Source organism: Peromyscus maniculatus, chromosome 6, assembly GCF_049852395.1.
Source record: "Peromyscus maniculatus bairdii isolate BWxNUB_F1_BW_parent chromosome 6, HU_Pman_BW_mat_3.1, whole genome shotgun sequence".
Lineage (NCBI taxonomy): Eukaryota > Metazoa > Chordata > Mammalia > Rodentia > Cricetidae > Peromyscus > Peromyscus maniculatus.
Window position 1 is genome coordinate 67,528,096 of NC_134857.1, and position 23,899 is coordinate 67,551,994.

The 23,899-nt window shown below is 50.7% G+C and overlaps 1 protein-coding gene across 6 annotated transcripts in view; it reads right to left on the reverse strand.

The window, feature by feature from the left end:
- The window catches only part of Kirrel1 (kirre like nephrin family adhesion molecule 1), a 93,393-nt gene extending 70,725 nt beyond the window's left edge, over positions 1-22,668 (reverse strand). Inside the window, exon 1 of one of the 6 annotated variants that reach the window (XM_042279237.2) lies at positions 22,374-22,668. Coding sequence is in view for 1 of the 6 variants with exons in the window: in XM_076574351.1 (XP_076430466.1) it covers positions 22,374-22,425 (52 nt within the window). In the remaining 5 variants the exon portion in view is untranslated. Of the gene's footprint in view, positions 1-2,337; positions 2,357-22,373 lie in introns of those variants that run through there. The other 5 variants (XM_015995329.3, XM_076574351.1, XM_015995327.3 and 2 more) reach the window with 5 other exon arrangements.
- Between the last annotated feature and the right edge of the window lie 1,231 nt (positions 22,669-23,899).

The window sequence follows — 23,899 nt, forward strand, 5'->3', positions numbered from 1 at the left end:
CACATTCCCTTCAAACAAAGCTTTCCTGTCAGGTTTTTGACCCTGATGAAGATTTTTTAACTGAAATCTTTTTTTAACCCTTTCCTTTCCCCCTTCCTCTCTTAATTCTGAAGGGTCTTTTGTCTTCTAAGTCAAATAGCTCAGACTGAGAGGGCCGGATATTTTTTTCTCTCTCTCCTGTAAGTAGCTGGGAAAGAATTCGGGGAGGGGGCAATAGAGGAGGTGGGTACAGGCCCGGCAAATTCAAGGCCAGCCTGTGCTATATAAAAGCCTTCCTCTAAGAATAAAAACAAATAAAAAAAAATATGGGAGTGGGCACCAACTATAAAATTATTTTCTTCCTCAAAAACCTACTTAAATAAAAACAAAAAGGAAGGCCTTGCAATGTGAAAGGAAAAGAAGACATGCCTCCCCCCACCCCAAACAAAAAGGAGAGGGGAGGCAAAATAAGGAATGGAGAACAAGGGAGGCCTGCAGACTCCTTTAGGAAAGGAGAGATGAGATGCCCTTCGTGGCATGTATCCGCCGAGCAGCTTCTCACCTGGATTCCCATCCATAGCACACAGGAAAGCTGGCAAGACTTGGTCTACCCACCACACCTCCAGGATCTCACTGGCAGCACTGAGGAGCCAAGGTGAGATTCAACGACCAGGGCTCCACAGTTCCTCCTTGCCCCCGCCCCCAGGAGGAAATGAGAGATTGGTGGGGAACCAAGGGACAAAAAAGAAACTGAGTTAGATAGAGCCAGTGCCCCTTAAGGCAGGCGGCTCCCCGCTGAGAAACAGGCGCGGCTGCTGCAGCTCTTCTGTCTACTCTGTCTTCTGGAGACACCAAAACCAGAATCAATGAAGTGCTGTCAGCTTTCAGGGATCCATAGGTTCTCACCCTGAGGATTATCCATGGGGAAAAAAAAAACTTTATCCCAGGCAGGCTTTTACACCCAGAATGTTTGGGTATGAGCGAGCAATTAGAAGCTTGCTTAACTAGCATCCAAGCCAATTCAAAAAAGCAAACAAACCTGGATAATGTCCTCCTACCGACACCATGCATTCCACAGTGTGTGTGGAAAAGACTAGAGAAATCGGGGTAGTGGGCATTAAGAACATCGAGGCACCCCCCTCTACACAGTCCAACTGGGTGTTAACTGAGGTGGCCTTCAGTCTGGAGAGCTCTCTGAAGTCTGGTCCGTCTTCACAGAGCCTCTAAAGCAAGGCTAGAGCCTATTCCTATTACTCGTTCCCATGAAACAGTAGTTGGCGTTTTCTCTGCTTTCTGACCACTTGCCGGGCACTAGGCTGTGTTATACAGCTTAACTCATTCAATTCGTTTATTTGCTCCATAAAAGATTTGAGGCAACATAAATAGACACATCTGGTCAGTAATATAAAAAATAAACTAAGAGGACAATAGTGAGTGGGAATAGTGGAGATTAGGAGAGGGGAAATCACTTAGGTTGCAGTAAAGCTCTCCTCTCTCTCTCTCTCTCTCTCTCTCTCTCTCTCTCTCTCTCTCTCTCTGTGTGTGTGAGAGAGAGACGATGTACTAAAAGCCTCATCAGAGATGACCTGTGAGGGTCAGTCCAAGATTTTAAGCAGCCAATACAAAGAACAAACAATTCAAAATTCCTGACATAATTTACACATCTTAAAAAATATTTTATGTGTATATATGTTTTGTCTGCATGGGTGTCTGTGAACCACATGAGTACATGGTGCCTTCAGGGGTCAGAAGTCACCAGATCCCTTCAAGCTGGAGTTACAGATGGTTGTGAACCACCATGTGGATGCTGGGAACAGAACGAAGGTCCTCTGGAAGAACAGCCAGTGCTCTTACTGATGAGCCATCTCTCCAGCCCCAATGTAGACATTTTGTGGGGGGGGAGGGGCGGAGCATACATAAAAACTAACTGGAAGTACCACTACAGAACTTTCACCAGTGGGTCCTCATGAAAAGACACTCTCATGTAGAGCCATATCCTGGGCCACACCCCTATCATAAGGGTGATCAAGACTAAAGCAGAACGCTGGCGGCACAGGCCAACACTCAGCTCAGTCAGGGCAGATCTCGAAGGGGCAAAAGCTATTTGGTTTTGATTCACAGCTCACTGCCCTGGTGCCCGGCTCCCTAAGGACAAACTTGAGAGTATTTCCAGAAATGGACTAGAGGTGAGCATTGGCAGAGGAATTAGAAGGTGATGCTAACATAGACAGCCCCAACAATGCCTCTAGGCGTAAAGGCTGCTCCTTTGGACCTTTGGCAGGACAAGGCAAGAACCCTGCCACCAAAGGCTGGGGCAGGCTTTCCCTGCAGGCAGATTTTCTCTTCTTTATTTTCCACCTTGTTCTGAGGAGCCGGGACTACACAGGGCAGAGGACGAGACAGACGTGGCGTGGCTGTGGCTGGTGTTCCCGGCTGCCTCTTTGAAGTTTTCTTGGTGAGCAGGGGATGGGGAAAAGACGGGTGGCAGCGGGCAGAAGTAGGCCAGATTGTAGGCCAGTCCCCCGACACAGGCAGGACCAAAGAACCCGCAGTGCGTTACTTAATTATCTGTAAATGGTTTTTGTTCCTGTCTTTAAACATTTACCTCTATTGAATCATCTTCCTCCTTCCACCTCCCCCCTCACAAGCTATCTCCTTTTCTGTGCTGTTGCTATGGCAACAACTCCAGGCATATAACGGCTCTCAGATTTTAAATAAAAGTTGAGACTTCTCCTCCACCACCACCGACCCCCCTTTTTCCCTCTCTTTCTAGGGATGAGGTTTGTCTCTCGTTTCCTCTTGCCTTCTTCACCTTCCTGGCTGCCTTCTGCTTTCCCACTCGGCTGTCTCTTTATCAAGTTCTATCACTTCCTCTTCCCATCAGCCCCTGTCCTGTCTAAGCCCTCTTCTTATATCTTTGGGCTTCCAAACTGCTCTTAACCTCCCGGTTGCCATGACAGCAGGAGTTGGGCCCCTTAGGGGGCGTGGGGACAAAGGTTGAAAAGTATGAGCCTATCTGGGGGAAGGAAGGGGATCTACGGACAGTCCAGGGCAGCGTCATCCTATGTTCTCTGGGATATATCTAGGATATTATCACATCCTTCTTCTCTGGACCTCAACAGACATGGGCAGCATGCTCCTTATACTACCAACCACGCAACCGACACCCATCAGGACTTTCCGATCTGCACAGGGACGGTAAAGCAGGGTAGTCTGTGGAGAACTGGAGGAGGCAGTTTTCTAGGCCGTGGTGGCTCCTGAGAAGGGAGAGAGGCTATGGAACCTGCAGTTCTGGGGTCTTGAGTTCCTTATTCTCCATCTTCTCATTCTGTTCATATCATTCAGGGGTTGGATGAAATCTTGGCTTTCAAACTGTACTCTAAAGGTGCCCGAGGCCTGGGTGATGGCTCAGCAGATATTTTAGGGATGGAAGGGAGGGTGCCAGGTAAAAAGGCAAGATAATGGCAAACATCTGAGACCATTATCTGTCATCCCCAGCAGTCAGTTATCCCCCGATGAAAGCAAGGGTATGGTAGATCTTCCAACAGCTCTACAGGGCATCAGAGCCTCATCCATGAGGTACCACATGATCCTGGCTTGCCACCTTCCTAATGCAAACCTTGGATTGAGAGATGAATCAAGGCTTAAACAGAAAGCTTACCACTTCCAAAATGGATGAGAGGACAAAACATTTCCTCATTATCATTAACTTAAAATTTCTCAATTTTATGAAATATTGATCAAGGATATATGAAGGGAGGAAGAGACATGTGGCAGTTTTGGAAACCCCATAACTGGGAGGCCAGGTTTTTTTCTTGGTCTAGCTCCTTCTCATGCAAGCTCAATGGTCCTCAGGTTGGGGCAACTTTGCTTCACAAGGCACTCTGGGAATGTTTGAAGGCTCATTTTCTGTCACACCTAGAGTGGGGGGTGCCACTGGCTTTCAGTGCAGAGAAAGGCCCCCCAACAAGGGTCAGCTATATCCACTTAAAAGTCAATGTGAAGTTCTGAACCCACATTTCTTTACCCCTAGATTCACATTTTGTACTAACATGCATTTCCTAGTGTTGATATCAGGTACCGGGGAATAAATAGATACAAGACCAAGACAGAAGGACTGTGTCGTCACCTATATTCTCTGCTCTTGGGGTCGGGGGAAGTGGGGGCAAAAACCTCATGTTCTAGCTGGAAAGGGACTTGTATAAGGTCGGTCAGAACCCCAGGCCTCCTGGTCTCCTTTATCACTCCGTACCACTAAATATTAAGACCCCACAAAACAAGAAGACTGACAGACCACGTGGGAACAGCAAAATCACCTCAAAGGCAGTACTGAGATTAGCAATGTGGTCTCAACTGCCCCTCTGTGCGGATGGCACAGGTCTTCTACTGTGAAGAGGTGAGGTGTCCTGCATACAAATTCCATCTTCCTCCTTTTTCCAGAAATAAAGGAAGGGCGTGTTCATTCTGGATCACAGGCAGTACCTGGCAAGTTCCCCATGTGCCATGGAGCAACCTGAAGCCCAGAAACAGCAAGCAGCTTTGTCCAGGTGGAGAGCCGACCAGAACGTCAAAACTCAGTCAGCTGTCGGACTCCCAGTCTGAACTGGGCAATCAGGAGATAGGAATGGGGAGATGCCACTCAGAAGAAGAAAAAAGGAAGAGGCAAAGGACCAAAGACCCAAGAATCAAAGTTTTCAGAAAGAGGGAGAAGGGATGGAAGAGGAGGGGGAACAGCTGGTGGCCATGAGCATCTGCCTTCAGATGAAAAGAAAGAACTAGAGAACTTGATGCTGGGGGAGGGGAGTTTGGAAAAGAAAAAAAAAGAAGAAGAAGAAGGAGAAGGAGAAGAAGAAGAAGAAGCTGCTGAACACAGGAAAAGGAGGCTAGATGGTCACTGCTTGGCAACCAGTGACCTCACATGGGCATCCCTGTGGACCTGGTCACAAAAATCTCCTGACTCTCTCCATCACCTGAACAGTCACCCTGGTGGAGAAGAGAAGACTCTGGAATCACATCACCCCCATCTTCCCCACCCACCAATGTCCCAAGGTTCCCTGCTGTCCACTAGCTGATGCTGAGGAAACCTAAGACCCCCATACACACTCCACAGGCCTCTGTGGTCCTCCACCTCTCCCACAGGCTGTCCTTTAGGGACAGCTGGGGCCCCTTGTGCCTTCCCTTCCTACTGGAGAAAGCTCCACCCAGCTCCTTAAACACTTTTAATGGCTCCTCCACTTTTCCAACGAAGGAACGCTATGGCCTCCGAAAGAGCCCGGAGTTTGCTGTTTGTTTTGAACAACACGTAACCCTGGGCCTTGGGGAACTTGCAATTTGGCTGGAAAACTGAAAGGTCAGTACTTTAAAACTGAGTACACTGAGCCTGTAAACTGAGATAAGTGGGAGGGGCTGGTAAGGAAGCGCCTCTGAGCTCCACCCAGGGGCAGGCACCAGGTTCTGCGGGTCGGGGCAGAGCAGAACAAGAAGCCTCCACCGGGAAACTTTTAGTCTTTCCAGAGTCCTGCAAGCCGGGAGTAGATGGCCCTGGTTTTCACTTCTTCCCTTCCCCCACAGCTCAGCTCTGGTTGCCCTCTGAGATGATTAAAACCAAAAGAATTTCGGTGTCTGGAATTCACTTTTCACCACGATGCGTTTGCTTCCTTTTCTCTGCAGTTTTTCCTCTGGGGAGGGCTGCTTGCTTCACTCCTTTCTGCTGGCTCCAAGATCATTCCCAGCGTACACCAATTAACTTTGTTTTCATTGGGGGGTGGGTGGGGGGCTGAAGGGACAGGGGGGGTTGGGTGTCGCGGGCAAAGGAGAAAGAGGAAGGATGGGCGGAGGGACCTTGATCTTGCTGGTTAAAATTCCCAGAAAAAGAAAAGAGGCGAAATAGCTTTCAGAGAAAGAAATCTGCCAAATGTTTATATTCCCACAAGACTGCAAAACCTTTTCATAGACCAAAGCTAAAGTTCAGAGAAAAGCCAGAGCCTGCTTTTTCAGGGAGAACATTTTATCAACATGAACACATAAGCACCCACACCCTTGGTGGGGTCCCCACATTCCACACAGGCCAGGCCATCTGCCCCCCAGGACAGGGTGTGTGTATGTGTGTGGGGGGGTGCAGTAGTAGGTATTCATGTGTATCTGTATTTGTGGTGGGGGATGTATGAGTGTGTGTGGAGTGAGGAGTGTGAATGAGTGTGTAGGAGTATGTGTGGGGTGTGTGTATGGTGTGTAGGCATGAATGCAAGTGTGTATGTCTCTGTATGTTTACGTGTGTATGTGTGTCTGTGTGTGCACACGCACACGTGTTGGGAACTTCCTGCACATCTTACCCCCAATCCATATCAGATCTAAAAAATGTATTAATATATCTGCTGCCCCTCTGGGTCCTGAGCCAAAGCTGCTTCTCCTGGGTCCCTAACTGGCCCTCTGAGACCAGCCTTTCCGACACTGGTTCACAAAACAAAACAGAAGATCCAGGGCCAGTCTTTGATGAACTCCCCCTGGACGGCAGTCAGAAAACTGTGCACCCATAAAGTGTCTTAGAGAATGAAGGACCTTCTCAATTTATGCCAAGAGAGCCCAAGTAACTAAGGTCACTCCATCAGGGGCACAGTGGGGCTAAAAATCCCCATCTGTACTCACAGTTCAGTGCTATCTCCACAGTGCCTCCAAATGGAGCTTTTCTTATAGTGCCCAGGGAACCAGAAGCTGCAAGCCTTCCTCAACTCAGTAAGACAAACCTTTTGCTATACAGGCTCCCGATGCCCTTACACTCTGAGTGGGAGGTCGCCTCAGCCCAACAACTTAGTTTGTGGAGAGAAAAGGGAAACTGCAGAGGGGCAGAGCAGCGAAGCTGTCGGGGCTCTGCACACCGGCACACCCACGCCCGGAAGTGGTGCCGAGCGAGCCCCTTAGTCCCACCCTACAACCAGGAAACGGAGAAGGCCCTCTCTTACCAGCTTTATAAGAGATGGAATGGGCCACACTGCCCTTTGCTAGGCACAGGCTAGCTGCATTCATCCATGGTGATAACAGGGGGAGGAAACAGCAGCTGCCATTGGCTAAGGGAGCCTTACCACGCCAGAGACAATTTTCTATGCTCAACACAAGGGTCTCAAACTCTTCAAGCCTCTCCTTTACCAAAAAGGAAACCGATTTGGAGAGGTCTTCATGCTGGTTAATGGCAAAGTAGTCGGAACCCATGCATTTCATCCCGAAGACCCCAAACAGCAGACCACGTTCAGGGAAAAGAAAGCCTGTAGCAGAGCCTCCTCCAAGACCCACTGAAGCCCCCAGGGCCACACATACTTGTTTGGAGGTTTTGTTTTACTTTGCTTTTTTGTTTTGTTTTAAATAAACTTTATTATGGGAAAGACTTGCAAATAAATAAAAACATCCACACTCCAAAATGAACCAGACCCAAAGTCTACACGACTTAATGAATTTATGCAGTTAGAATTGGCATTTGAAGTAGAAGCTGCGAAGCTTCACATCAAGGTCTATACATTCAGGATCTAATATGTGTCATGGACTTCTCCACGCCCACCTACCCCCCATACACAAATGCACAACAGAATTAGGACAAAAAAAACCAATTAACTTTATATTCTCTTTCATAATTCATGCCCTTTACCTGCATTGATGCATTTCTCATTCCCTTATATTTAACCTTCTCTTTTCTTTGGTTATACTGTACCCACATGAATATTTGTGTGTGTATAGATATATGTATATTATTTGCTAGATTCTGAACATAAGACAGAATATGTGGTTTATTTCTCCCTGCAGCTGTGTGGCCTCACTTAGATATTATACATTCTAAACCCCTCCACTCTCCTGCAAAGTTTTTAACTTCATTTTTCTTTCCAGCCGAGTAGTACTTTATTCTTTATAGATAACACGTTTTTCATTATCTAGTCATCTGATTGTGGACAACCAGGTCGGTTGAAATTCTCTGCTATAGCGAATAAGGCAGCAGTAAGTGTGAGGGAGGCCTGACAAGGAACTTTCAAAATGAGGACCAGACAGGGAACACATGCAGAGGTTTGCGTCCCCGTCCATTTCCACACTGGATTCATGGGGTTCACTTCCCTCCCTTGCGCCTCTCAGATCTGCCATCTGAATGTGCATCGTTTATTTATCTAGGAGTTAGAAGTGCAAGGCAGGCCTGACGGCCAGTCAGGCTTCGGTCCAGAGGCCTCCACAGGCCCACAGGCCCCTCCTCCCACCTCTCCTCTCACCCTGCTCTCCAGCTTGGACTTAACTTCATGTAGCCTGGGCCAATTACTCACTCTTCCTGAACCCAGCAGAACCCAGGAAGAGTCTTCTCACCTCTGAAATGGGGTAGTGAACACAGGGACCCACCAGGCACAGCCCCCAAGTGAAGCGGGTGAGAGAATGCTTGCCCTTTCCCTCCATCTGGTCAGACCATTGAATGGCGGCGGTTCATCCTCACAGCTTCAAACCCTAGGGTACGGCCTGCTCTTCCAAAAGGGAAGAGTTCTGACCTCTGGGCCCCAGTCACAGCCATGTTGCCACCATCTCGGCTGCCCCCCCCCCCCACTTTTCAGAGACTTCACTCAGCTTCCTCTTGAGTGACCCCCTAAGCTCTGTGGCAATGCACATCTCGTCTGCTGCGCCCCAGAGCCAATGAAAGGCCCCACAATGCATAGCTCAGTAGAGGAAGACTGTCACTAGAGGGTGCCCCCGGGCATCACCAGCCTTCTGCCCACTGGCAGGGCCCTGACTCTGTGCTCCCTCACCAATCCGCACGTCCCTCTTGTTGTGCCTTCCCTGTCCCTGGCTTCACCTGTCTCACTTGCTGCCCCCTCCCCCACCTTCCTCCAGCATGTGTCTATCTGCTCTCCCCTCTCCCTCTCCCTTCCCACCCCCTCCACGTTGCTGCTGCTGCCGCCACTGCAGGCTTGGAGCAGGAGGTTATGAAAATGAGCTTCGTGCCCAGGAGACTGTAATTATCTGCTAAGTGTGAAAGCCAGAGTGATTAATTAAGAGATAATAAAAAGAAAAGGAGGGTGAGAGGGGGGCCTCGCCACTTCCCTTTGATGATAGAACCTGAGGTGAGCCAAGCAATTAGGGGAATCTTTATCGGGAGTTAGCTGTAATCCACAAATTATTAAGCACCAAATGCTTCAAGAGAGCCATGCATTCTTGCCTAGTGACAGACAGAGGACAGCAGGATTAAGAGAGCTGAGAACACCCATCCAGGGACAGGGAGAGCCAGAGACTGGGGCTAGCCGGATTGCTGGAACACGGCCAACTGTCCCAAGCCAGGCCACAGTTAGTGTTAGTGGGACTCCAGCCCATGGCTGTCCCGCCTTCCTACTCTAGAAAAAGGGAACGGCAGGTTGCACCATGGCTCACCGCACTCCTCTTCCCACATGGCTCGCCCTTCCTCTTGAAGGCCTGATAGCCCATCATCCCATTCCAAAGGGGCAGGGGTGGCTTCCCCCACACAGCTGTGTAGGAAGTACATCCCGCGGGCAGCAGAACCTACCGCCGCAGGGGCCACGGCTGATAGGACCACACCACAGTTACCGTGTCTCGGAGCTTCTAACTACACACCGCCACTCGGGCACATCTCCCTGGGCCTCATGCTCCTCCCACCAGCTCCCTTACAAGGCAGTCAGTCTCCTTTACCTCTCTCCCAAGTCCAGTCCTCTATCTCCTCCCCAGCTGGGTCCGTTATTCCCTGTTGTACTGTCCCTCCACTCCTCTCCCAGGGCCATGTTCGAATCCGGCCATGACCCAGCTCCAGTAGCCCTTTGCATCGTCTGCGCTGCGCATGCACAGTAGACATTCCCTCTGCCCACGTCAGGATCATAGGAGAGCTCCGCAGGCAGAGCTGAGCTTGGGACACGCCTGATTTCAGGAAGCCCGAACTAAAACAGGTTCTGACAACGAATGGGTCCCACCCTGCTGCCCCCATCCCGCCAGGTTCTCTTCCTAATAACCAGGCTTCGGCAGCGGGTACAGTTCCTTTCTCAGCCTGGCCACTAGCAGAGGGGGTGAAGAGGCCTTCAGGCTGTACCTACATTGGTTGGAAGGCGCCAGAGCCATGAGCCTCACTCATCCTTCCAGCCCTGGCCAAGGACACTGCATGGCGACAGCGTCTGTCTGACCCTCAAAGAGAACTTCTTGGCTCCCATGAAGCCTGACCTCTCGGGCCTGGCTGCTCAATAAAAGGAGCATGCCATGAAGTTTGAAAAACTGGTAGGGAAAAAAAAAATATTTATCCAGATATAGAGAGTGCTGTAGGTGTATTGAGTTACAACCTCTAATTACAGTTTCCATTCTGAGCAGGAAAGGTTCCGGTTAGGCACAAAGAACTTCCTATTTGCTAGGCCTTGTCAGACGAGAGAGGGAGAGCGTGGACAGTGCTAATAAGATTCCTTTCTCTTCCAAACAGGGCCATACACTGATTTCCAAATTCCCTTGAATTAGTCCTGCCTCAAGAGAGGCATCTTGGGAGTCTGAAGATGATGTTCCTAAAGGCTGTTTTGTATTGTGGACCTCAAGGGCTCTCTCAGTCCCAGGAAGCCAAACCCGATGGACTGCGCCCCTCCTTGTTCCTTGCAAAGTCCCCGGGCTGATGCGGCTGGTCACTGTGTTACCCTGCACTTGCAGAGGACTGCATGAACATCAGTTTCCTGGGGCACAAGGGGAAGCAAGGGGACCAGTGGGGCGCCTGCCTGCTAGTAGACTGGGTGCCTCTACAGAGTCCGTGAGAGAAGGCAGGAGACGAATGAGTGTGCTCTGCAGGTTGAGCATCTTTAAGAGCGAGAAGCTGGCCTGTTCAGAGATGGTTCCCACTGCTCCTCTACAGCCAGGTCCAGGTAAGCCAGAGCCCCTCTTCCTTCTCAGTCACACATCTTGCTCGTAACCCCAATTTCCAAGCCAAAGCCAGTGAGGGTCAAGGTTCTGGCTAGAAGCTCTGTCAAAATATTTCTCCTAAACCTCCCATGATCAATCATGAGAACTTAAAAAAGCGATGTGGAAATGACTGCTGAGGCAGGGGAAGAGTTTTCAGCAACACACAGGCTAGGGCTTCTAACTTTGCAGATGGAAGCATGGGAAGACTTGGCAGGGAGGTGGGGCTGGAATTGGGCAGGTGGCAAGGAGGAAGCCTGAGGGGTCAGTCCGTCCGGTCCGGCGCGCTAAGGAAGCTCCTACATCTGCCTTCCCAACACTAGCATATCAATGCCTTTGAATCAACGACCCATCCAAACTGTTTTAAAAGCAAGCTCTGCTCTTGATTCCTGATAGGAGACAGGTGAAGGCATCCTCTCACACTGCAACCTGGTCCCTGGGACATACAGCACCAGGGAGTCTCATGCCAATATAGAATCTGAGTTTTCTCTGGGTCCTTCAAAGCTGGAGGGTTGTTGTCCTAACACAGTGAGCTGAGGCCTCTGGAGAGATGGAGTTTGAATAGTCAGCTTACCATCCTGCAGTGACTCGTCCAGGATGGAGGTTACCTAGAAGTAGGTGGGTAACAGTTCTCCATTTTGAAAATGAAGAACCCATGGCTCACAAAGGGTAAAGGGCTACTCAATCTCCAGACACAGAACACAGACTGAATTCTAAAGCAGCCTGCCACCCTCCCCCAGGCTCCCCTTTCTCTGGAACCTCAGAGTACAAAGTGCAGGAGTTACCAAATCACTGGCTGCCTCCCTTTGCCCCACCAATACAGACTGCGTTTGGATCGTCATTGTTCCTCTCTCATTCTATTGTTTCCCTTCTTGGATTTGCCTTGCACTGTGAACCCTGAAAAATCAAGCACTGTGCATTATTAATATGGTTTAGTAAGTACCAGACACTTCTGCTTCATACATCATTTCATTCAATCCCCACAATCACCCTGGGAGGCAGGGACAACCATCTGCACTTCATAGATGAGGAAGTCAAGGCTCTAAGAGGCACACAGCGGCACTCTGGCAAAAAGGCTGATCTTCCTACCGTCCCCCTGTTTCTAGAGAGTAAGCTGTGTTACATCCTGACCCAGGAGTGAAACTGAAAGTGTGTGCAAACCCCTCAGGTGCAGATGTTACCAACCTCTCTCAAATGGAGCACACAACACCGGTACAGGTAGTCCAAAAGCCATTTCAGCTTGCCTTGGCCAGGCATTATCATTATTTATTATTTTACACAGTCAGATTTTCGCTGGCTCATACTAGCAGTTAAAATGAGATTCCATTCCCTTCATCCCCGGACCAGTGAAGGTAGACATCCCCAGACCAGTGAAGGTAGACATCCCCAGATGTGCACTGGGAGAGAGGTGCCTGAGTCCAACATCATCCACAAAGCAGGCGATGCTGTCGTGAGTGCTACTCATTCCTGTCAGCACAGCCACAGCCAGTGTGGAAGAGAGGGGCCGTGTGGGCACTCTGGAGACCCTCCTTCCACAATGCAGTCAAGCTGGCAGATTTCCTCCAGGAACTGGGAATAGAGAGGGACTGAACCACAAAGCAGTGGTTATGTTCCTGGGGCTGGGGATTATGGCAAAGGAGTCCCACTGTCTAAGCAGGAAGTCCTCTGTTGCTTAAAAATGAAGATGAAGAAAACCTCAAGTTTGCAAAGAGCTCCCATCAGCCAGCATGTCTAGCCCCGGGCTTCTGTTGCTTGGGAAATGCCTTCCCCTTCTCCCTTCTGCTCTCAGTCCCTCTGGCCCATCTCTTCCTTCCCTGTAATAAACTCCCAGCTAAATGGGTGGAATGGGAAGAAGAGTTAGACGCGCCCCGTGGTGGGGCAATGTTGGGTAATGGAGCACACAGGGCCCCAGGCTGTGCACGGAGAATTCGGGGAGAGGGAATAATAATAAAAACTCGGCTAAGCTAATTAGGAGCAGAAAGTTAATTTAGAAATCAGCTCGACTGGGCAGGAGTGGGGGCTGGGGAGAGGGAAGTGGACACCAGAGGTTGGGAGACTTGAGGAAAGGGTATTTCTACATAAACTGCCTTTGTTCTTGGGAATCAAAATCCTTCGGCGGCGGAGTGAAGACCCGGTCCAGGGGATTCCTTGGCTCTTTTCGTCGGCAACAGGGGTGCAATCAAGGACTGTCCAGAGCCAGGCTATCTGGCGGCCCAGCGCTCCCGCAACGGGCACGGCCTCGGGCATAGCAAGCATTACGGCCGTTTCCTCCCGTGTACTCCCAGCTGCAGGCAACCACCAGGAAAATCCGACTCCAACATTTTTCACATACTTCTCTTACAACCTCTGCCTCACAGGACTGTCTGTGTTTACATATCCATCTCCCACAGCCGGCAGAGAGTGCCTGAAGAACAGGGACTGAATCTCACCTTTTCCACCCCAAGCCTAGGACCACCACAAAACAAAAGCAATGGCTAGCGCTTGTTGGCTGGCGTCCTCCTCCTTGCCAGGGACCCTCTGCTGAGGTCCTTCCCACTGAAATCCTGGAGCTCCCCTCCTTGCGGAGGCCCTAAGAAATTCTAAGCAAAGAAGAGCTAAGGCTGCTGGTTAGCCGAGAAAGTCTAAGATAGACCATGGGAGTCTAAACTTGGTGTCTCTCAACCCTGGATGGTCTAGACTACACCCAGGCTCAGAGGGGATGGCTCGGATTCATTCATCTCCAGGTATCTGGGTAAAAAGGCTCTCTTCTTCCTTATCTCTGTTGAACTCTGCTTCCGGGCAGCTTTAACATATGCCGAAGGACTCTCAGAGAACACCTGCGTTTCTCAGTCTCCATACATAGGTCACAGATTAGAGACTTCCAGTGATGGTCCTGTAATGGTTTCTGTTCACTTCTGCCTTGCCAAATTGATTTTTACTTCATCTAGGTTTTTATTATTATTATTATTATTATTATTATTATTATTATTATTATTATTATTATTTAATTTTACCATAGGGTTTACAAGTCTCCATAGCAGCTTTACTGGGTTAAGAGTTTGGAGGAAGTGGAAATTTGATGGAGAACGAGACAGGGACCCTAACGTGCTTTTAACACACCCTTCTTTCGTTTAGAAACCAGAAGACAAAAGACTCAAGAGGCACAGGCAGAAGTTTCAAGAGTTTGCAGCCTACCTGAGCTACAAAGTGAGACGTGTCAGAAGAAGAAACCCCAGAATCAGCCGGTTTTCCACTTCTTGCAGGGCTGTCTGTGAGGCTTTGGCAGTGGTCCCTATTTGAGATCACCTCAGTGACTACATCCTCGGTGTCCCCACCCCCAACCACCCCCTCCCACTCCTACCCCGGCTCACTACACTTGCACACCAGCTCACTACACTTGCACACCGACCTGGCTATCCACCAGCAGCCACACCTTGACTTAGGAAGGTAGGCCTGTAGGGATGCTCTTTGTCTGCCTGCTACATATATATCTATCCCTAACTCTAAGACCACTTCTCCCAGGGAGTCCTCCCTGATCACTGCAGCCCACAGCAAACTCCTCAGTACTGAATGGTCCAGCTCTGACCTTCACACTACTGTAGTAGCCCCTTACTATCAACTTAGAGACACACACACACACACACACACACACACACACACAGTCTGTAGTTTTGAGTTTTAGTTTCATGGAAAGAAGGAACTACATACTGTTTTTATTATTTTTAATATTATTCCACATATTTTGTACCCATTTTCCAAATAATTACTATATTTTTAAAAAACCAGTTGTCCCCATTTTGTGGAAGAAGAAACTGAGGCCCACGGGGTTGAATAATTTCACATAAAAGATAAAGACCCGTAAGAGTAGAGCTAGTATCTTACTCACCTTGCAACATACAGTCTATCCATGTGCTATATAACGCTGTGACTATTTGTGGTGCAGAAGGCTGAGCTCAGTCGGGCCTTGCACATTAGCATGGGCTCTGCCATTAAGCTTCGTACCAGTCTCACAATGATGCTTGGGGTCAGTGAGGAAATACCTACACCCAAGGAACCACAAGAGCCTGTCACCTAGCGGGAGAGGCTTACCGTGTGCAAACACACATTGCGATGGTGACGCAGCTGAGGAGCAGCCTAAAGACCCACCTCTGGGAAGGCTTCTCCACCGTTCATCCATGTCCCACTGTACAGTTCTGAGCATGCAGCCACGCCTGACTGTACATTTCTGGTGAGGGAGGGAAAAAATTCTGCATTTTTTCCACATCCTCCAGTTAGGATATACTCCTCATACTGCCTCAGAAGGAAATGCAGGCCAGAGAGAACAAGCAATCCAGTCCTAAAGAAGAATTTATTATTCTTAAGCCAAGTTAGGGAGCTGGGGAAAGAGATAACACACGGAAAACAGCTTCCTGAAATAGCCCTGCTGGGCCCTCAGTGCTACATGGGACTCAGAATTCTGCTCTCCCTTCTCTGCCTCAAAACCCAGGCCCCGTGGCCTTCTGGGAGATTCTGACAGCACCTTCCCAGGGCTCAGACCCAGAGTGAAGCAGCAGTATTATCTCCTGGAAAACTAGCGGCATTTGCTAGAGACGTCTAGCCCAGATTTAAGACCCTCCATCTTGAAGAGGGTGGCTGGCTGCAAGGCCCATTTATTTCAATACCATCCCAATTTTGTTGAATGGGTTGGAGAAGGGCAGAGACGGATGAGCACTGCAGTCCCCAGAGACGACAGAGGTTAATAAAAGTTGCTGAAGAAATTAAATGTGGAGGAAGGAGAGACTGGGAGCGCCTTCCGCATGGGAGAAGCTGATAGACAGAAGGAGAGTAGAATAGAAGGAAAAATGATCTTCAGGGGCACCTAGAAGCTGCAGCAGCTTTCATTCTGGGTGCCGTAAGAACTCAATCAAGTTCACACTGTCTGGAAATCAAGAATGGAAAGTTTAAGAGCTGGGGATGAAAGACAGAGAGGGGGCAGAGTCAGAGAGCGGGGAACTCCAGGGCCCCAGCTTTCTCAGCCCGGCAGTGCGCACATCAATCAGAGGGGATACAGAACGTGCGACACAAGAATACCGCCCTCCAAGACTCAGGAGGGCTGCGCCGGCCGGGAAGAAAAATGACGGAAATGGAACATGGTTTGGTTTTTGTTTTTGTTTCCACACCAACCAGTTCCACGGTGAATGAAAGGGCCGGACAGACATAGGTTTCTGTCCAGATGCGCCTGGGGAAGAGGAGTGCATGCACCTAGGGACTGCACCTATAGGTGTGGGTGTGGCAATACTTCTAAAGAGGCAAATGGGTGTAGCCTTCAGGAGTGTCTTTCCGGGATCTACCCCACCCACCATCTGAATGTCACCGCTTGTCCCTCGTCCTGACTCTGCCGGGTACTGGCTGTGTCCTTTTTTGGACAATCTGTTTAACTTATCTAGGCCCCTAATTGTCCATCTATAAAATGGGAATAACACTTGACATTGCTATTCTAATGCAAAGCGCAAAGGAGTCGTTCTCCAAGAGTGGTTCTCCAAGTGCGCAGGACTTCCTTCTCCATTCGGAGAGCCATTCTGCATCAAGACTCCTAGGACTCTCTCTACTCCCCGGTCTCACATTTCAAGATCAAGAACACAGCAACCTCTTTCTCCTCCTCCACTGAACCCCCCAGCCTTTTCCAGGTCAAAACCTCCTCTGAGAGACTGCCCAACTGACTGGCCTGGAGCCCTGGGAAGAGCTGGAGAGCAAACAAAAGGCAGGAGGGTGCAGCTTGGCCGGACTCTCCCCGAGTACCTTCCCTGCCTTCAGAGGGAAACAGCTCCCGAAACTGGGGCGATGGAGACACGCGCCTCCTAGTCACATCCTCCACCTCGGCTCTCACCCCTTTCACAAGCCATCTAACTTCTCCGGAACTCCATTTTCTCCTCTACTAAATGGAAAAATAACAATGATCCTGCCTCTATCACATGCTAATCTATCAAATGTTATGGTACATGTGACAGCTACTAAAATCTGAAAGCATTACATAGTTACAAAGCCAGAAGACAGACAGGAAAGAGAGGAGGGACTAGGCCTGTAGCTTAGGGATAAAACACTTGCCTAACCCAGGGCTTGATTCCCATCACGAAATCCCCCACCCCCCACCAAACATACCTGAAAACATAAGAGGACAGAGACTGGGGTACACAAACCTCTTTTGGACAGGGATTAATATCTGACTCCCACCTCTGTAAGCTGATGTCAAATCCAGGGTAACTATGCGTAGCCTAGCATTCCTAGCCGAGAAACCGCGGATAATTACGCAGCCTGTCTCAGAGGACTGTGGTATGGAACTCGACAGCAGGCCTCGGTTCTCCTCCTGTTCTAATAGAGGTTGCCAACACAGATAAGCTCTGTAGTGACATAAAAGGACTTGGATCAGGGTGTTAACACTCCAGAGATGGCCCTCGGTGAGTTGTTTAACCTCTCAATTTTGGTTTTCTTAACTATGAAATGGCAGGGACATCAGTTTTGAAAAGCACACAGCAGGAACTCAGTGAAAGGTAAGGCTGACACCTGGGTATGTTGCTGACCTCCCATGATCCCTCTCAGTCCCTTAAGGCGGGCAAGTCCTGAGGGAACCAGCTGAAAAGCAGAGCTGGGCACCGGCAGGTGAGCAGAACAAGACACCTAAGTGTTCAGCCACTACCGTGCCTACAGCCCTGCCGAGCTGTGCCTACAGCCCTGTCCTGCTGAGTCTACAGCCCTGCCTACAGCCCTGCCTTGCCTACAGCCCTGCCTTGCCTACAGCCCTGCCGAACCTACAGCCCTGCCGAACCTACAGCCCTGCCGAACCTACAGCCCTGCCGAACCTACAGCCCTGCCGAGCCTACAGCCCTGCCGTGCCTACAGCCCTGCCTACAGCCCTGCCCTGCCTACAGCCCTGCCCTGCCTACAGCCCCGCCGAGCCTACAGCCCTACTGTGCCTAGTTTAGAGGCTAAAGGTGAGAGGGCACAGGTTGTCCCCAGACTGCACTGAGTGCATCAGCTCTCGCATGACTAAGACTCCGCAGAGTCAGAAGCGGGAAAGGGAAGGTCCTCATGTATAAATCCATGGATTAGAAAGGCTAGCTTTCATATAAGGAACAAACACAAGCATATAAATCTTGTCTGGAAAGTAAAGCCCTTTTAACAAATAACCAGCAGATCGCCATATCATAAAGAAAGAGCAACCCCAAAATAGTGCAGAATCTCAAAATAAAAGACTTTTTAAAAGTTTAAAGGTTTATACCTTAATAAAACAATCTCCTTCATCACATTTACTCTACCATGGACCAGAAAACAAAAATCCTGCCCCAGCCCAGCCCACTCCCTGCTAGCTGAGGGGTCCTTGGCAAAGGAGAATCGTGTAGGTTTTAGAATCGGCTGGTTCCTATGACTGCCAATCTTAGATATCTGAACCTCAGTTTCCCATCTAGGAAAAAGGAATGAATTACCCGGCCTATCTCAGGGGACCGTTGTAGGGCTCAAGTTAACACGCATTTAAAGTCATTAACATGAGAACTCATTGAACGAGCTGTGTTACTTTCTCACACTGAAGCACACTACCAGCCTTCATTTCGCCCAAAAGCTCAAGCTCTTCTTCCGGTTTGCCCTCCCCTCACACCCCATCTGCAGGCCTGTTCTGAGAGCACCAACCAGGGGGGGAGGCTGACTTGTGTCCTTTACATCTGCCTCGGCCAGGTTCTCTCTATGAGGGCTGCACAGCACTGGCTTACTGAAGCCAAGGACCCAGACCAGAGGAGCTGGAACAGCAAAGAGAGCCATCAGCAGGAAAACAGAAGGGACTGTCCGCTCGACATCTGTCCACTTACGTCCAGACACAAAGTCAGGACACGGTCACTGGACACTCCTGTGCCAGACACCATTCCAGGCACTCTCCGTAGATCAATACATGCTGATAATCCATGGGTTAACACACATATCACCACCACTTTGCATACATCTAAACTGGAGCACCTAATGAGCACATAACCTCTTCAGACTCCCAACATGGGAGAGCTGAAGACGTCTCCGATGTCTTCTATTTATTTATTTACTGGGGACTTACAATTTAGCCTTGATTGGTCTGAAACTTGGTATATGTAGTCCAAGCTGGCCTTGAACTCACAGTCCTCCTGCCTCAGCCTCTTGAATGCCAGGATTCCGGGCATACCAGGCTGAGACTGTGACGTCATCACCATTTAATATGACCTCCAGCCTGCATTGCAGCTTACTCATCAATCGAGTATTAAGGGGAACCGACTATATGCACTTCACAGTGCCCCGCGTTGTAGGATAAGAGACAAGTGAAGACCTGGTCCCAAGGGATCACAAAGGAGGCTTCCTCAGAGCGCAGTTCTCTGCAAGCATGGGGTATGCATGGGGCTTCATCCTCCTACCCCACTGGAGAGGCAAAGTGGGGCCAGCTAGCCACCCCGTGGCAATAAGGAGCAAAGGTTGGAAGAACTGGATGCCACCCGCCTCCTGTCCTGCCTGGGTGTTGCAGACGCATCCCTGTGGCACCCAGTACTGGCTTCCTGTCTCCCTCTGAGTTTGAGTAGAAGGCTGAAGATGAGTCCAGTCAAAGTCAGGGGTGGACTAACAGCTCGATTTCTGCCAGGTTCGCCTACCTCTATTCCAGCTCATTGCCTAGTTTTGGGCAGAAGTAGGACATTGGGAGTATGTGGCGTGCGTGTGTGTGTGTGTGTGCAGAACAGAGCTGTAGAATCCAGGCTCTCAGTTCTCTGCCAGGATATAACTGTGCACAGGGAGCTAAATGCTGGAAACATAGGAGGCCCTTGGGCCTCTTTGTTGCACCCCTTAGTCTCCTTGGAGCAAAGGCGGAACAGCCAGGAGGAGCTTTTGGGGGGCGGGCACCAGAGGAACAGATTTTCCTCCTCCAGCCAGAGCCACCAGCCTCTGAAGGCAGCTCCCACTGGAGCCATCCTGTCATCCCACATTGCTCTGATTAACTACAATCCTTCCTTTTCAATTTCTCCTCCCCGAGACTAGGCAGGGAGAAAAATCTCTTAGAAAATGAATAAATATTTCACTTTTCAGCGTAATCAGTCTGGGGAGCCGGGGCATGATGGACACAGTAGCGGAGGGGGGGGGGAGATAATGGTTTTCATTTAGATAAGATACAGAAAATTATTTAGGAAAAAATGAAAATTGATGGAGCCCATTGAAATCCTTTAAAACACGATTTTTATCGCCCAGCTAGGCTGAATTTCCTTCCCCTTGCTAGCTCGCCTCTGTTCTCAATGCTGCTGCCCCTCTGACCACCTTCTCTTCCTCCTCGCTCTCCACTACCATCCCTCTGCCTTCAACTCACTGCTACCCACACTGTGTGCCCTCTCCCTGCCTCCGGCCTCGCTTGTCAGTGTCCCCAGGTCCCCCCCCATCTCTCCCTGAAGGGTCTCCTCCCCAGCCCTGTGCTGAGTGCCCCCCACCCCCGCCCGAAGACTCAGTAGTGATTTCCTCTCCCTCCTGGCTCCCCTCTCCCTTTGCTCTCCTCCCCCGTGACCCCCAAATACATCTGCACCCCCTTTTGCAGCTCTTGCTTTCACCTCTGACAGAGTCAAGAAGGCTGGGGTTCAATTGCACTCCCTAGCCACACCCACCCACAAAGATGGAGAGGTACATGGCAAGCATTTTTTTTTCCTGACCTTCTATCAGCCCAGATTCAAGCTGCATGAATCTCCTGTTCCCTCACTGCAGCTTCAGTTCCTTAAAGCTCATTCCTTAAAGCATAAGAAGGCTGCGAGAGAGGGGCAGGCAGCAGCCTGCTCCCAAAACATCAGAACGGACACAGTTGCCCCTGTTCCCTCACTGCAGCTTCAGTTCCTTAAAGCTCATTCCTTAAAGCATAAGAAGGCTGCGAGAGAGGGGCAGGCAGCAGCCTGCTCCCAAAACATCAGAACGGACACAGTTGCCCCTCACCCGCCATGCTCTTCCCCTCCCCCTCTCTAGCAACCTGGCTGCACAAAGTCAGAACTTAACTTATCTTCCCAACTTTCTGCCAAGTAGCCAACCCTGAGGCCAGGCCGCCTTCTTCCTCCGGCCTCACTCCTGCTCTCAGAGCATGGACGTGTGCCTTTCCACGCTCTAAGAGGGTCCTGGGGCTCTGGGGAAGAAAGGTGAATCAAGACCCCTGAACTAAGCCAGGGTTGCCTTCAGAGCAGGAGGAGAGGGCTAGCAAAGAGAGGAGGGGTCCAGTGAAACACTCCACCCCGTGTACACACACACACATCACACCACACACACACACACACACACACACACACACACACACACACACACACACACGCTATTCAGGAGAGGAAGAGAGCTGGCCAATGCCTGAGGCTCTTTCCATTTCGGCGGCTTCCCTCTTCCCAGATCACTCACCCACCCCAATGAGAGACCACCTCCTCCATTTTGAAGACGGTACATCTCTGTAGGCGCCTGCCTATAAGAATGTCTGCCCAAGTTTCTTTGTTTGCTCCATGGCTGGGGTATGTGGAAGCAATTCTGTGTGAGTGGATGTTACGTCCTTTGAACGTAGCATACATGCATATACAGTGTAAGTTTGATGCCGGGGTGCAGGACTAGGTTAAGTGTGTGCCGGCTTGGGAGAGGAATCTTCCTTCTTAGGAGGTGTCAATCAATGTCTTTGTGTCTGTGTCTGTCTCTGTGTGGGGATGTTTGTGGGGATGTCTTCCTAGGTGAGCAGTCTGTCTCAATGTCTCTGTTTGAAGCTATTTGTGTGTCAATTTCTGTGTTCCAGTTCGGGGGAGGAGCCCAACAGTATTAAATCTTCCTTGGAGTCAGTCTCAGGAGACAAGACCCCATTCCCACAAGACCCCAGGCCTGGCTGGGGTTCCTTTACTACGGGCACCCAGATCAGTGTACCTGAACACACTCATCTCTCTCTCCCGGTTTTACTTCCAACCTCTGTCCGGCCAGTTCCAAAGGAGCCTCAGATAGCTGCACTTTGCTGACCTAAAAGTGAGTGCCTGACCCGATCAACTCCCCTTCTGATGAATCCAAACAGCCCTGGTATCTGGACTTCCACCTCTCACCCACAGCCTCCAGGGCTGGGGGCCCAATGCAGCCTTCTTTTGAGGGGCAGCCCCCACGCAGTTTGCAGCCGCACTTCAAATGAAGGTGACTCTGGGCTGGATTAGGGTAGCAGGATCCCTCAGCCTCATCTTTGGGAGCCTGCGTCCGTGCTTTCGCGCACTCCACCCCCCCAATCTGAAATCCCACCTCTTCCCAGCCTCTCTCTTGGCCAGGACCCAGGAGTCCGGCCCTGGCCCAGGAGGTGGAGGGAGGGAGAACTGCCAGGGACTGGAGGAAACACTCTGAGCACTCGGGTCCCATTTCTACTCGGATCTCGGCTTTCGCGACCTAAGTTCTCTGTTCTCCCGCGCAGCCGGAGGAAGCAAGTTGGGCCGTTTCACTAAGAACTCCTCGGGCGTTCTCCGGGTGACTCCGCGCCCCTTCCCGGGACTCCCCAGCCCGCAGCTGGGGCTTACCTTGCGAGAAAGTGTCGGAGAGAGTGAGGATCCAGATGAGGAGGCTCAGCATGCTGTCCGCCCGCCGCTGGGCCCAAGTCGGCGCGAGCCGGGCCGCCGCTGGCTCTCTCTCCTCCCTCCCGCCCTTGCACACTCGGCGCACACTCGCTTGCCCCTCTCGCCGCGGGCTCGCTCGCCTAGCCCCTCCTCTCGTCCCGCGCCCCCTAATAATTTCTGCCCTCCAGCTTTATCTCTCGGGGCCTCTCTCAACCTCCGCGCCGCTCTCTCTCCCTCTCTCCCTCTCTCTCTCTTCCCTCCCCGGCTCCCTCCCTCTTCCTGACGTCTGCTCTCCCTCCGACGGCGCCTCCCTCCACTGCCCTCCCCTGGTCCCCCAACGCGCGCGCACACACACTCGCTCGGCTTGCTGGAGCCGAGATGGGAGGAGAGCAAAGAGAAAGGAATTGAGGGCAGAGGCAAGGGGTGGGGAGGGGAGGGGAGAACGCGGCGTCGCAGGCTCTGAAGCAAGGACCGCTGGGCCCCGGTCCGCCCGCGCCCCTCCGGTGCCTAGACCTACTTTTGCCCCCAGTGGCATAACTGAGCCGGGCATAGGGTGGCAGCCAGGGCTGAGGACGAACCTCCATCAATTGGGGGGACTGTGTTGGAAGGGGTGTGCTTGTGTCTTGGGGGGGGGGTTCTAAAAGCTTTAAGATCTCTTTTTCATTCTAATCACACGCCACAGAATCTAACCCTAGATGCCTAAATTAAGAATTCTCAATTAACTAGAGAATGTTGGAGGGGAGAAGCTCTCCCAGCCTACAAATCTCAGACTGGAGAAATCTTGAATCTGCCTCTGAGCCCCTTCCAGAGGGCTTCAGCCAGCCACGTTGAGGCCCGCCTCAGCGCTGGAGTCCGTAGCAGCCACGAAGAGGCGCAGTTAACTCTTCCTTTGTTCATCCCAGACATCTATCCATCCGGAGGGAAAGCCAGACAACTCCATGGCTCTCTCTTGTGCCTCCCCGAAGGGTTGCCACAGAAGACAGGCAGCGAACGATCTCTAAGCACTCAGGGGCTTGAGGTGCAGTGGGGGTGGAAAGGTGGAGAGCTGAAGTGGAAGGGCATTTGGGAGGGTGGTCCTGTCAAGGGCCCAGTGTAAGTAGCCATCTCCTCCCCCAGTCCCTAAATAAATCCTGCTTCCTGGGCTGCCGAGACAGACTGAAGCCTGGACCCTAGAGAATGAGTATGGGGAAAATAATAGAAAAGTCATAGGAATTGCACAACTTTCCAATTATGCTGATCCGGAGAGGTCTCCACCTCTTCTCGGATTCTAGATCGCCTGAGTCCCTGAAAAGCTCCTGGCCAAGATAGCTTCATCTTGAAGCCTGGAACGAAGGCACATAGCTCTAGTGCCCTCTGCTGATGCGAGATGGCCACAGTTCCTCCAAAAATCTTGACAATTAGGCTGAGTGTCCAGACACAACCACATACAACTAGAGGATACAGAACACAGTAAACAAAACAAAAACAAAACCAGAAACCAAAAAGCTCAT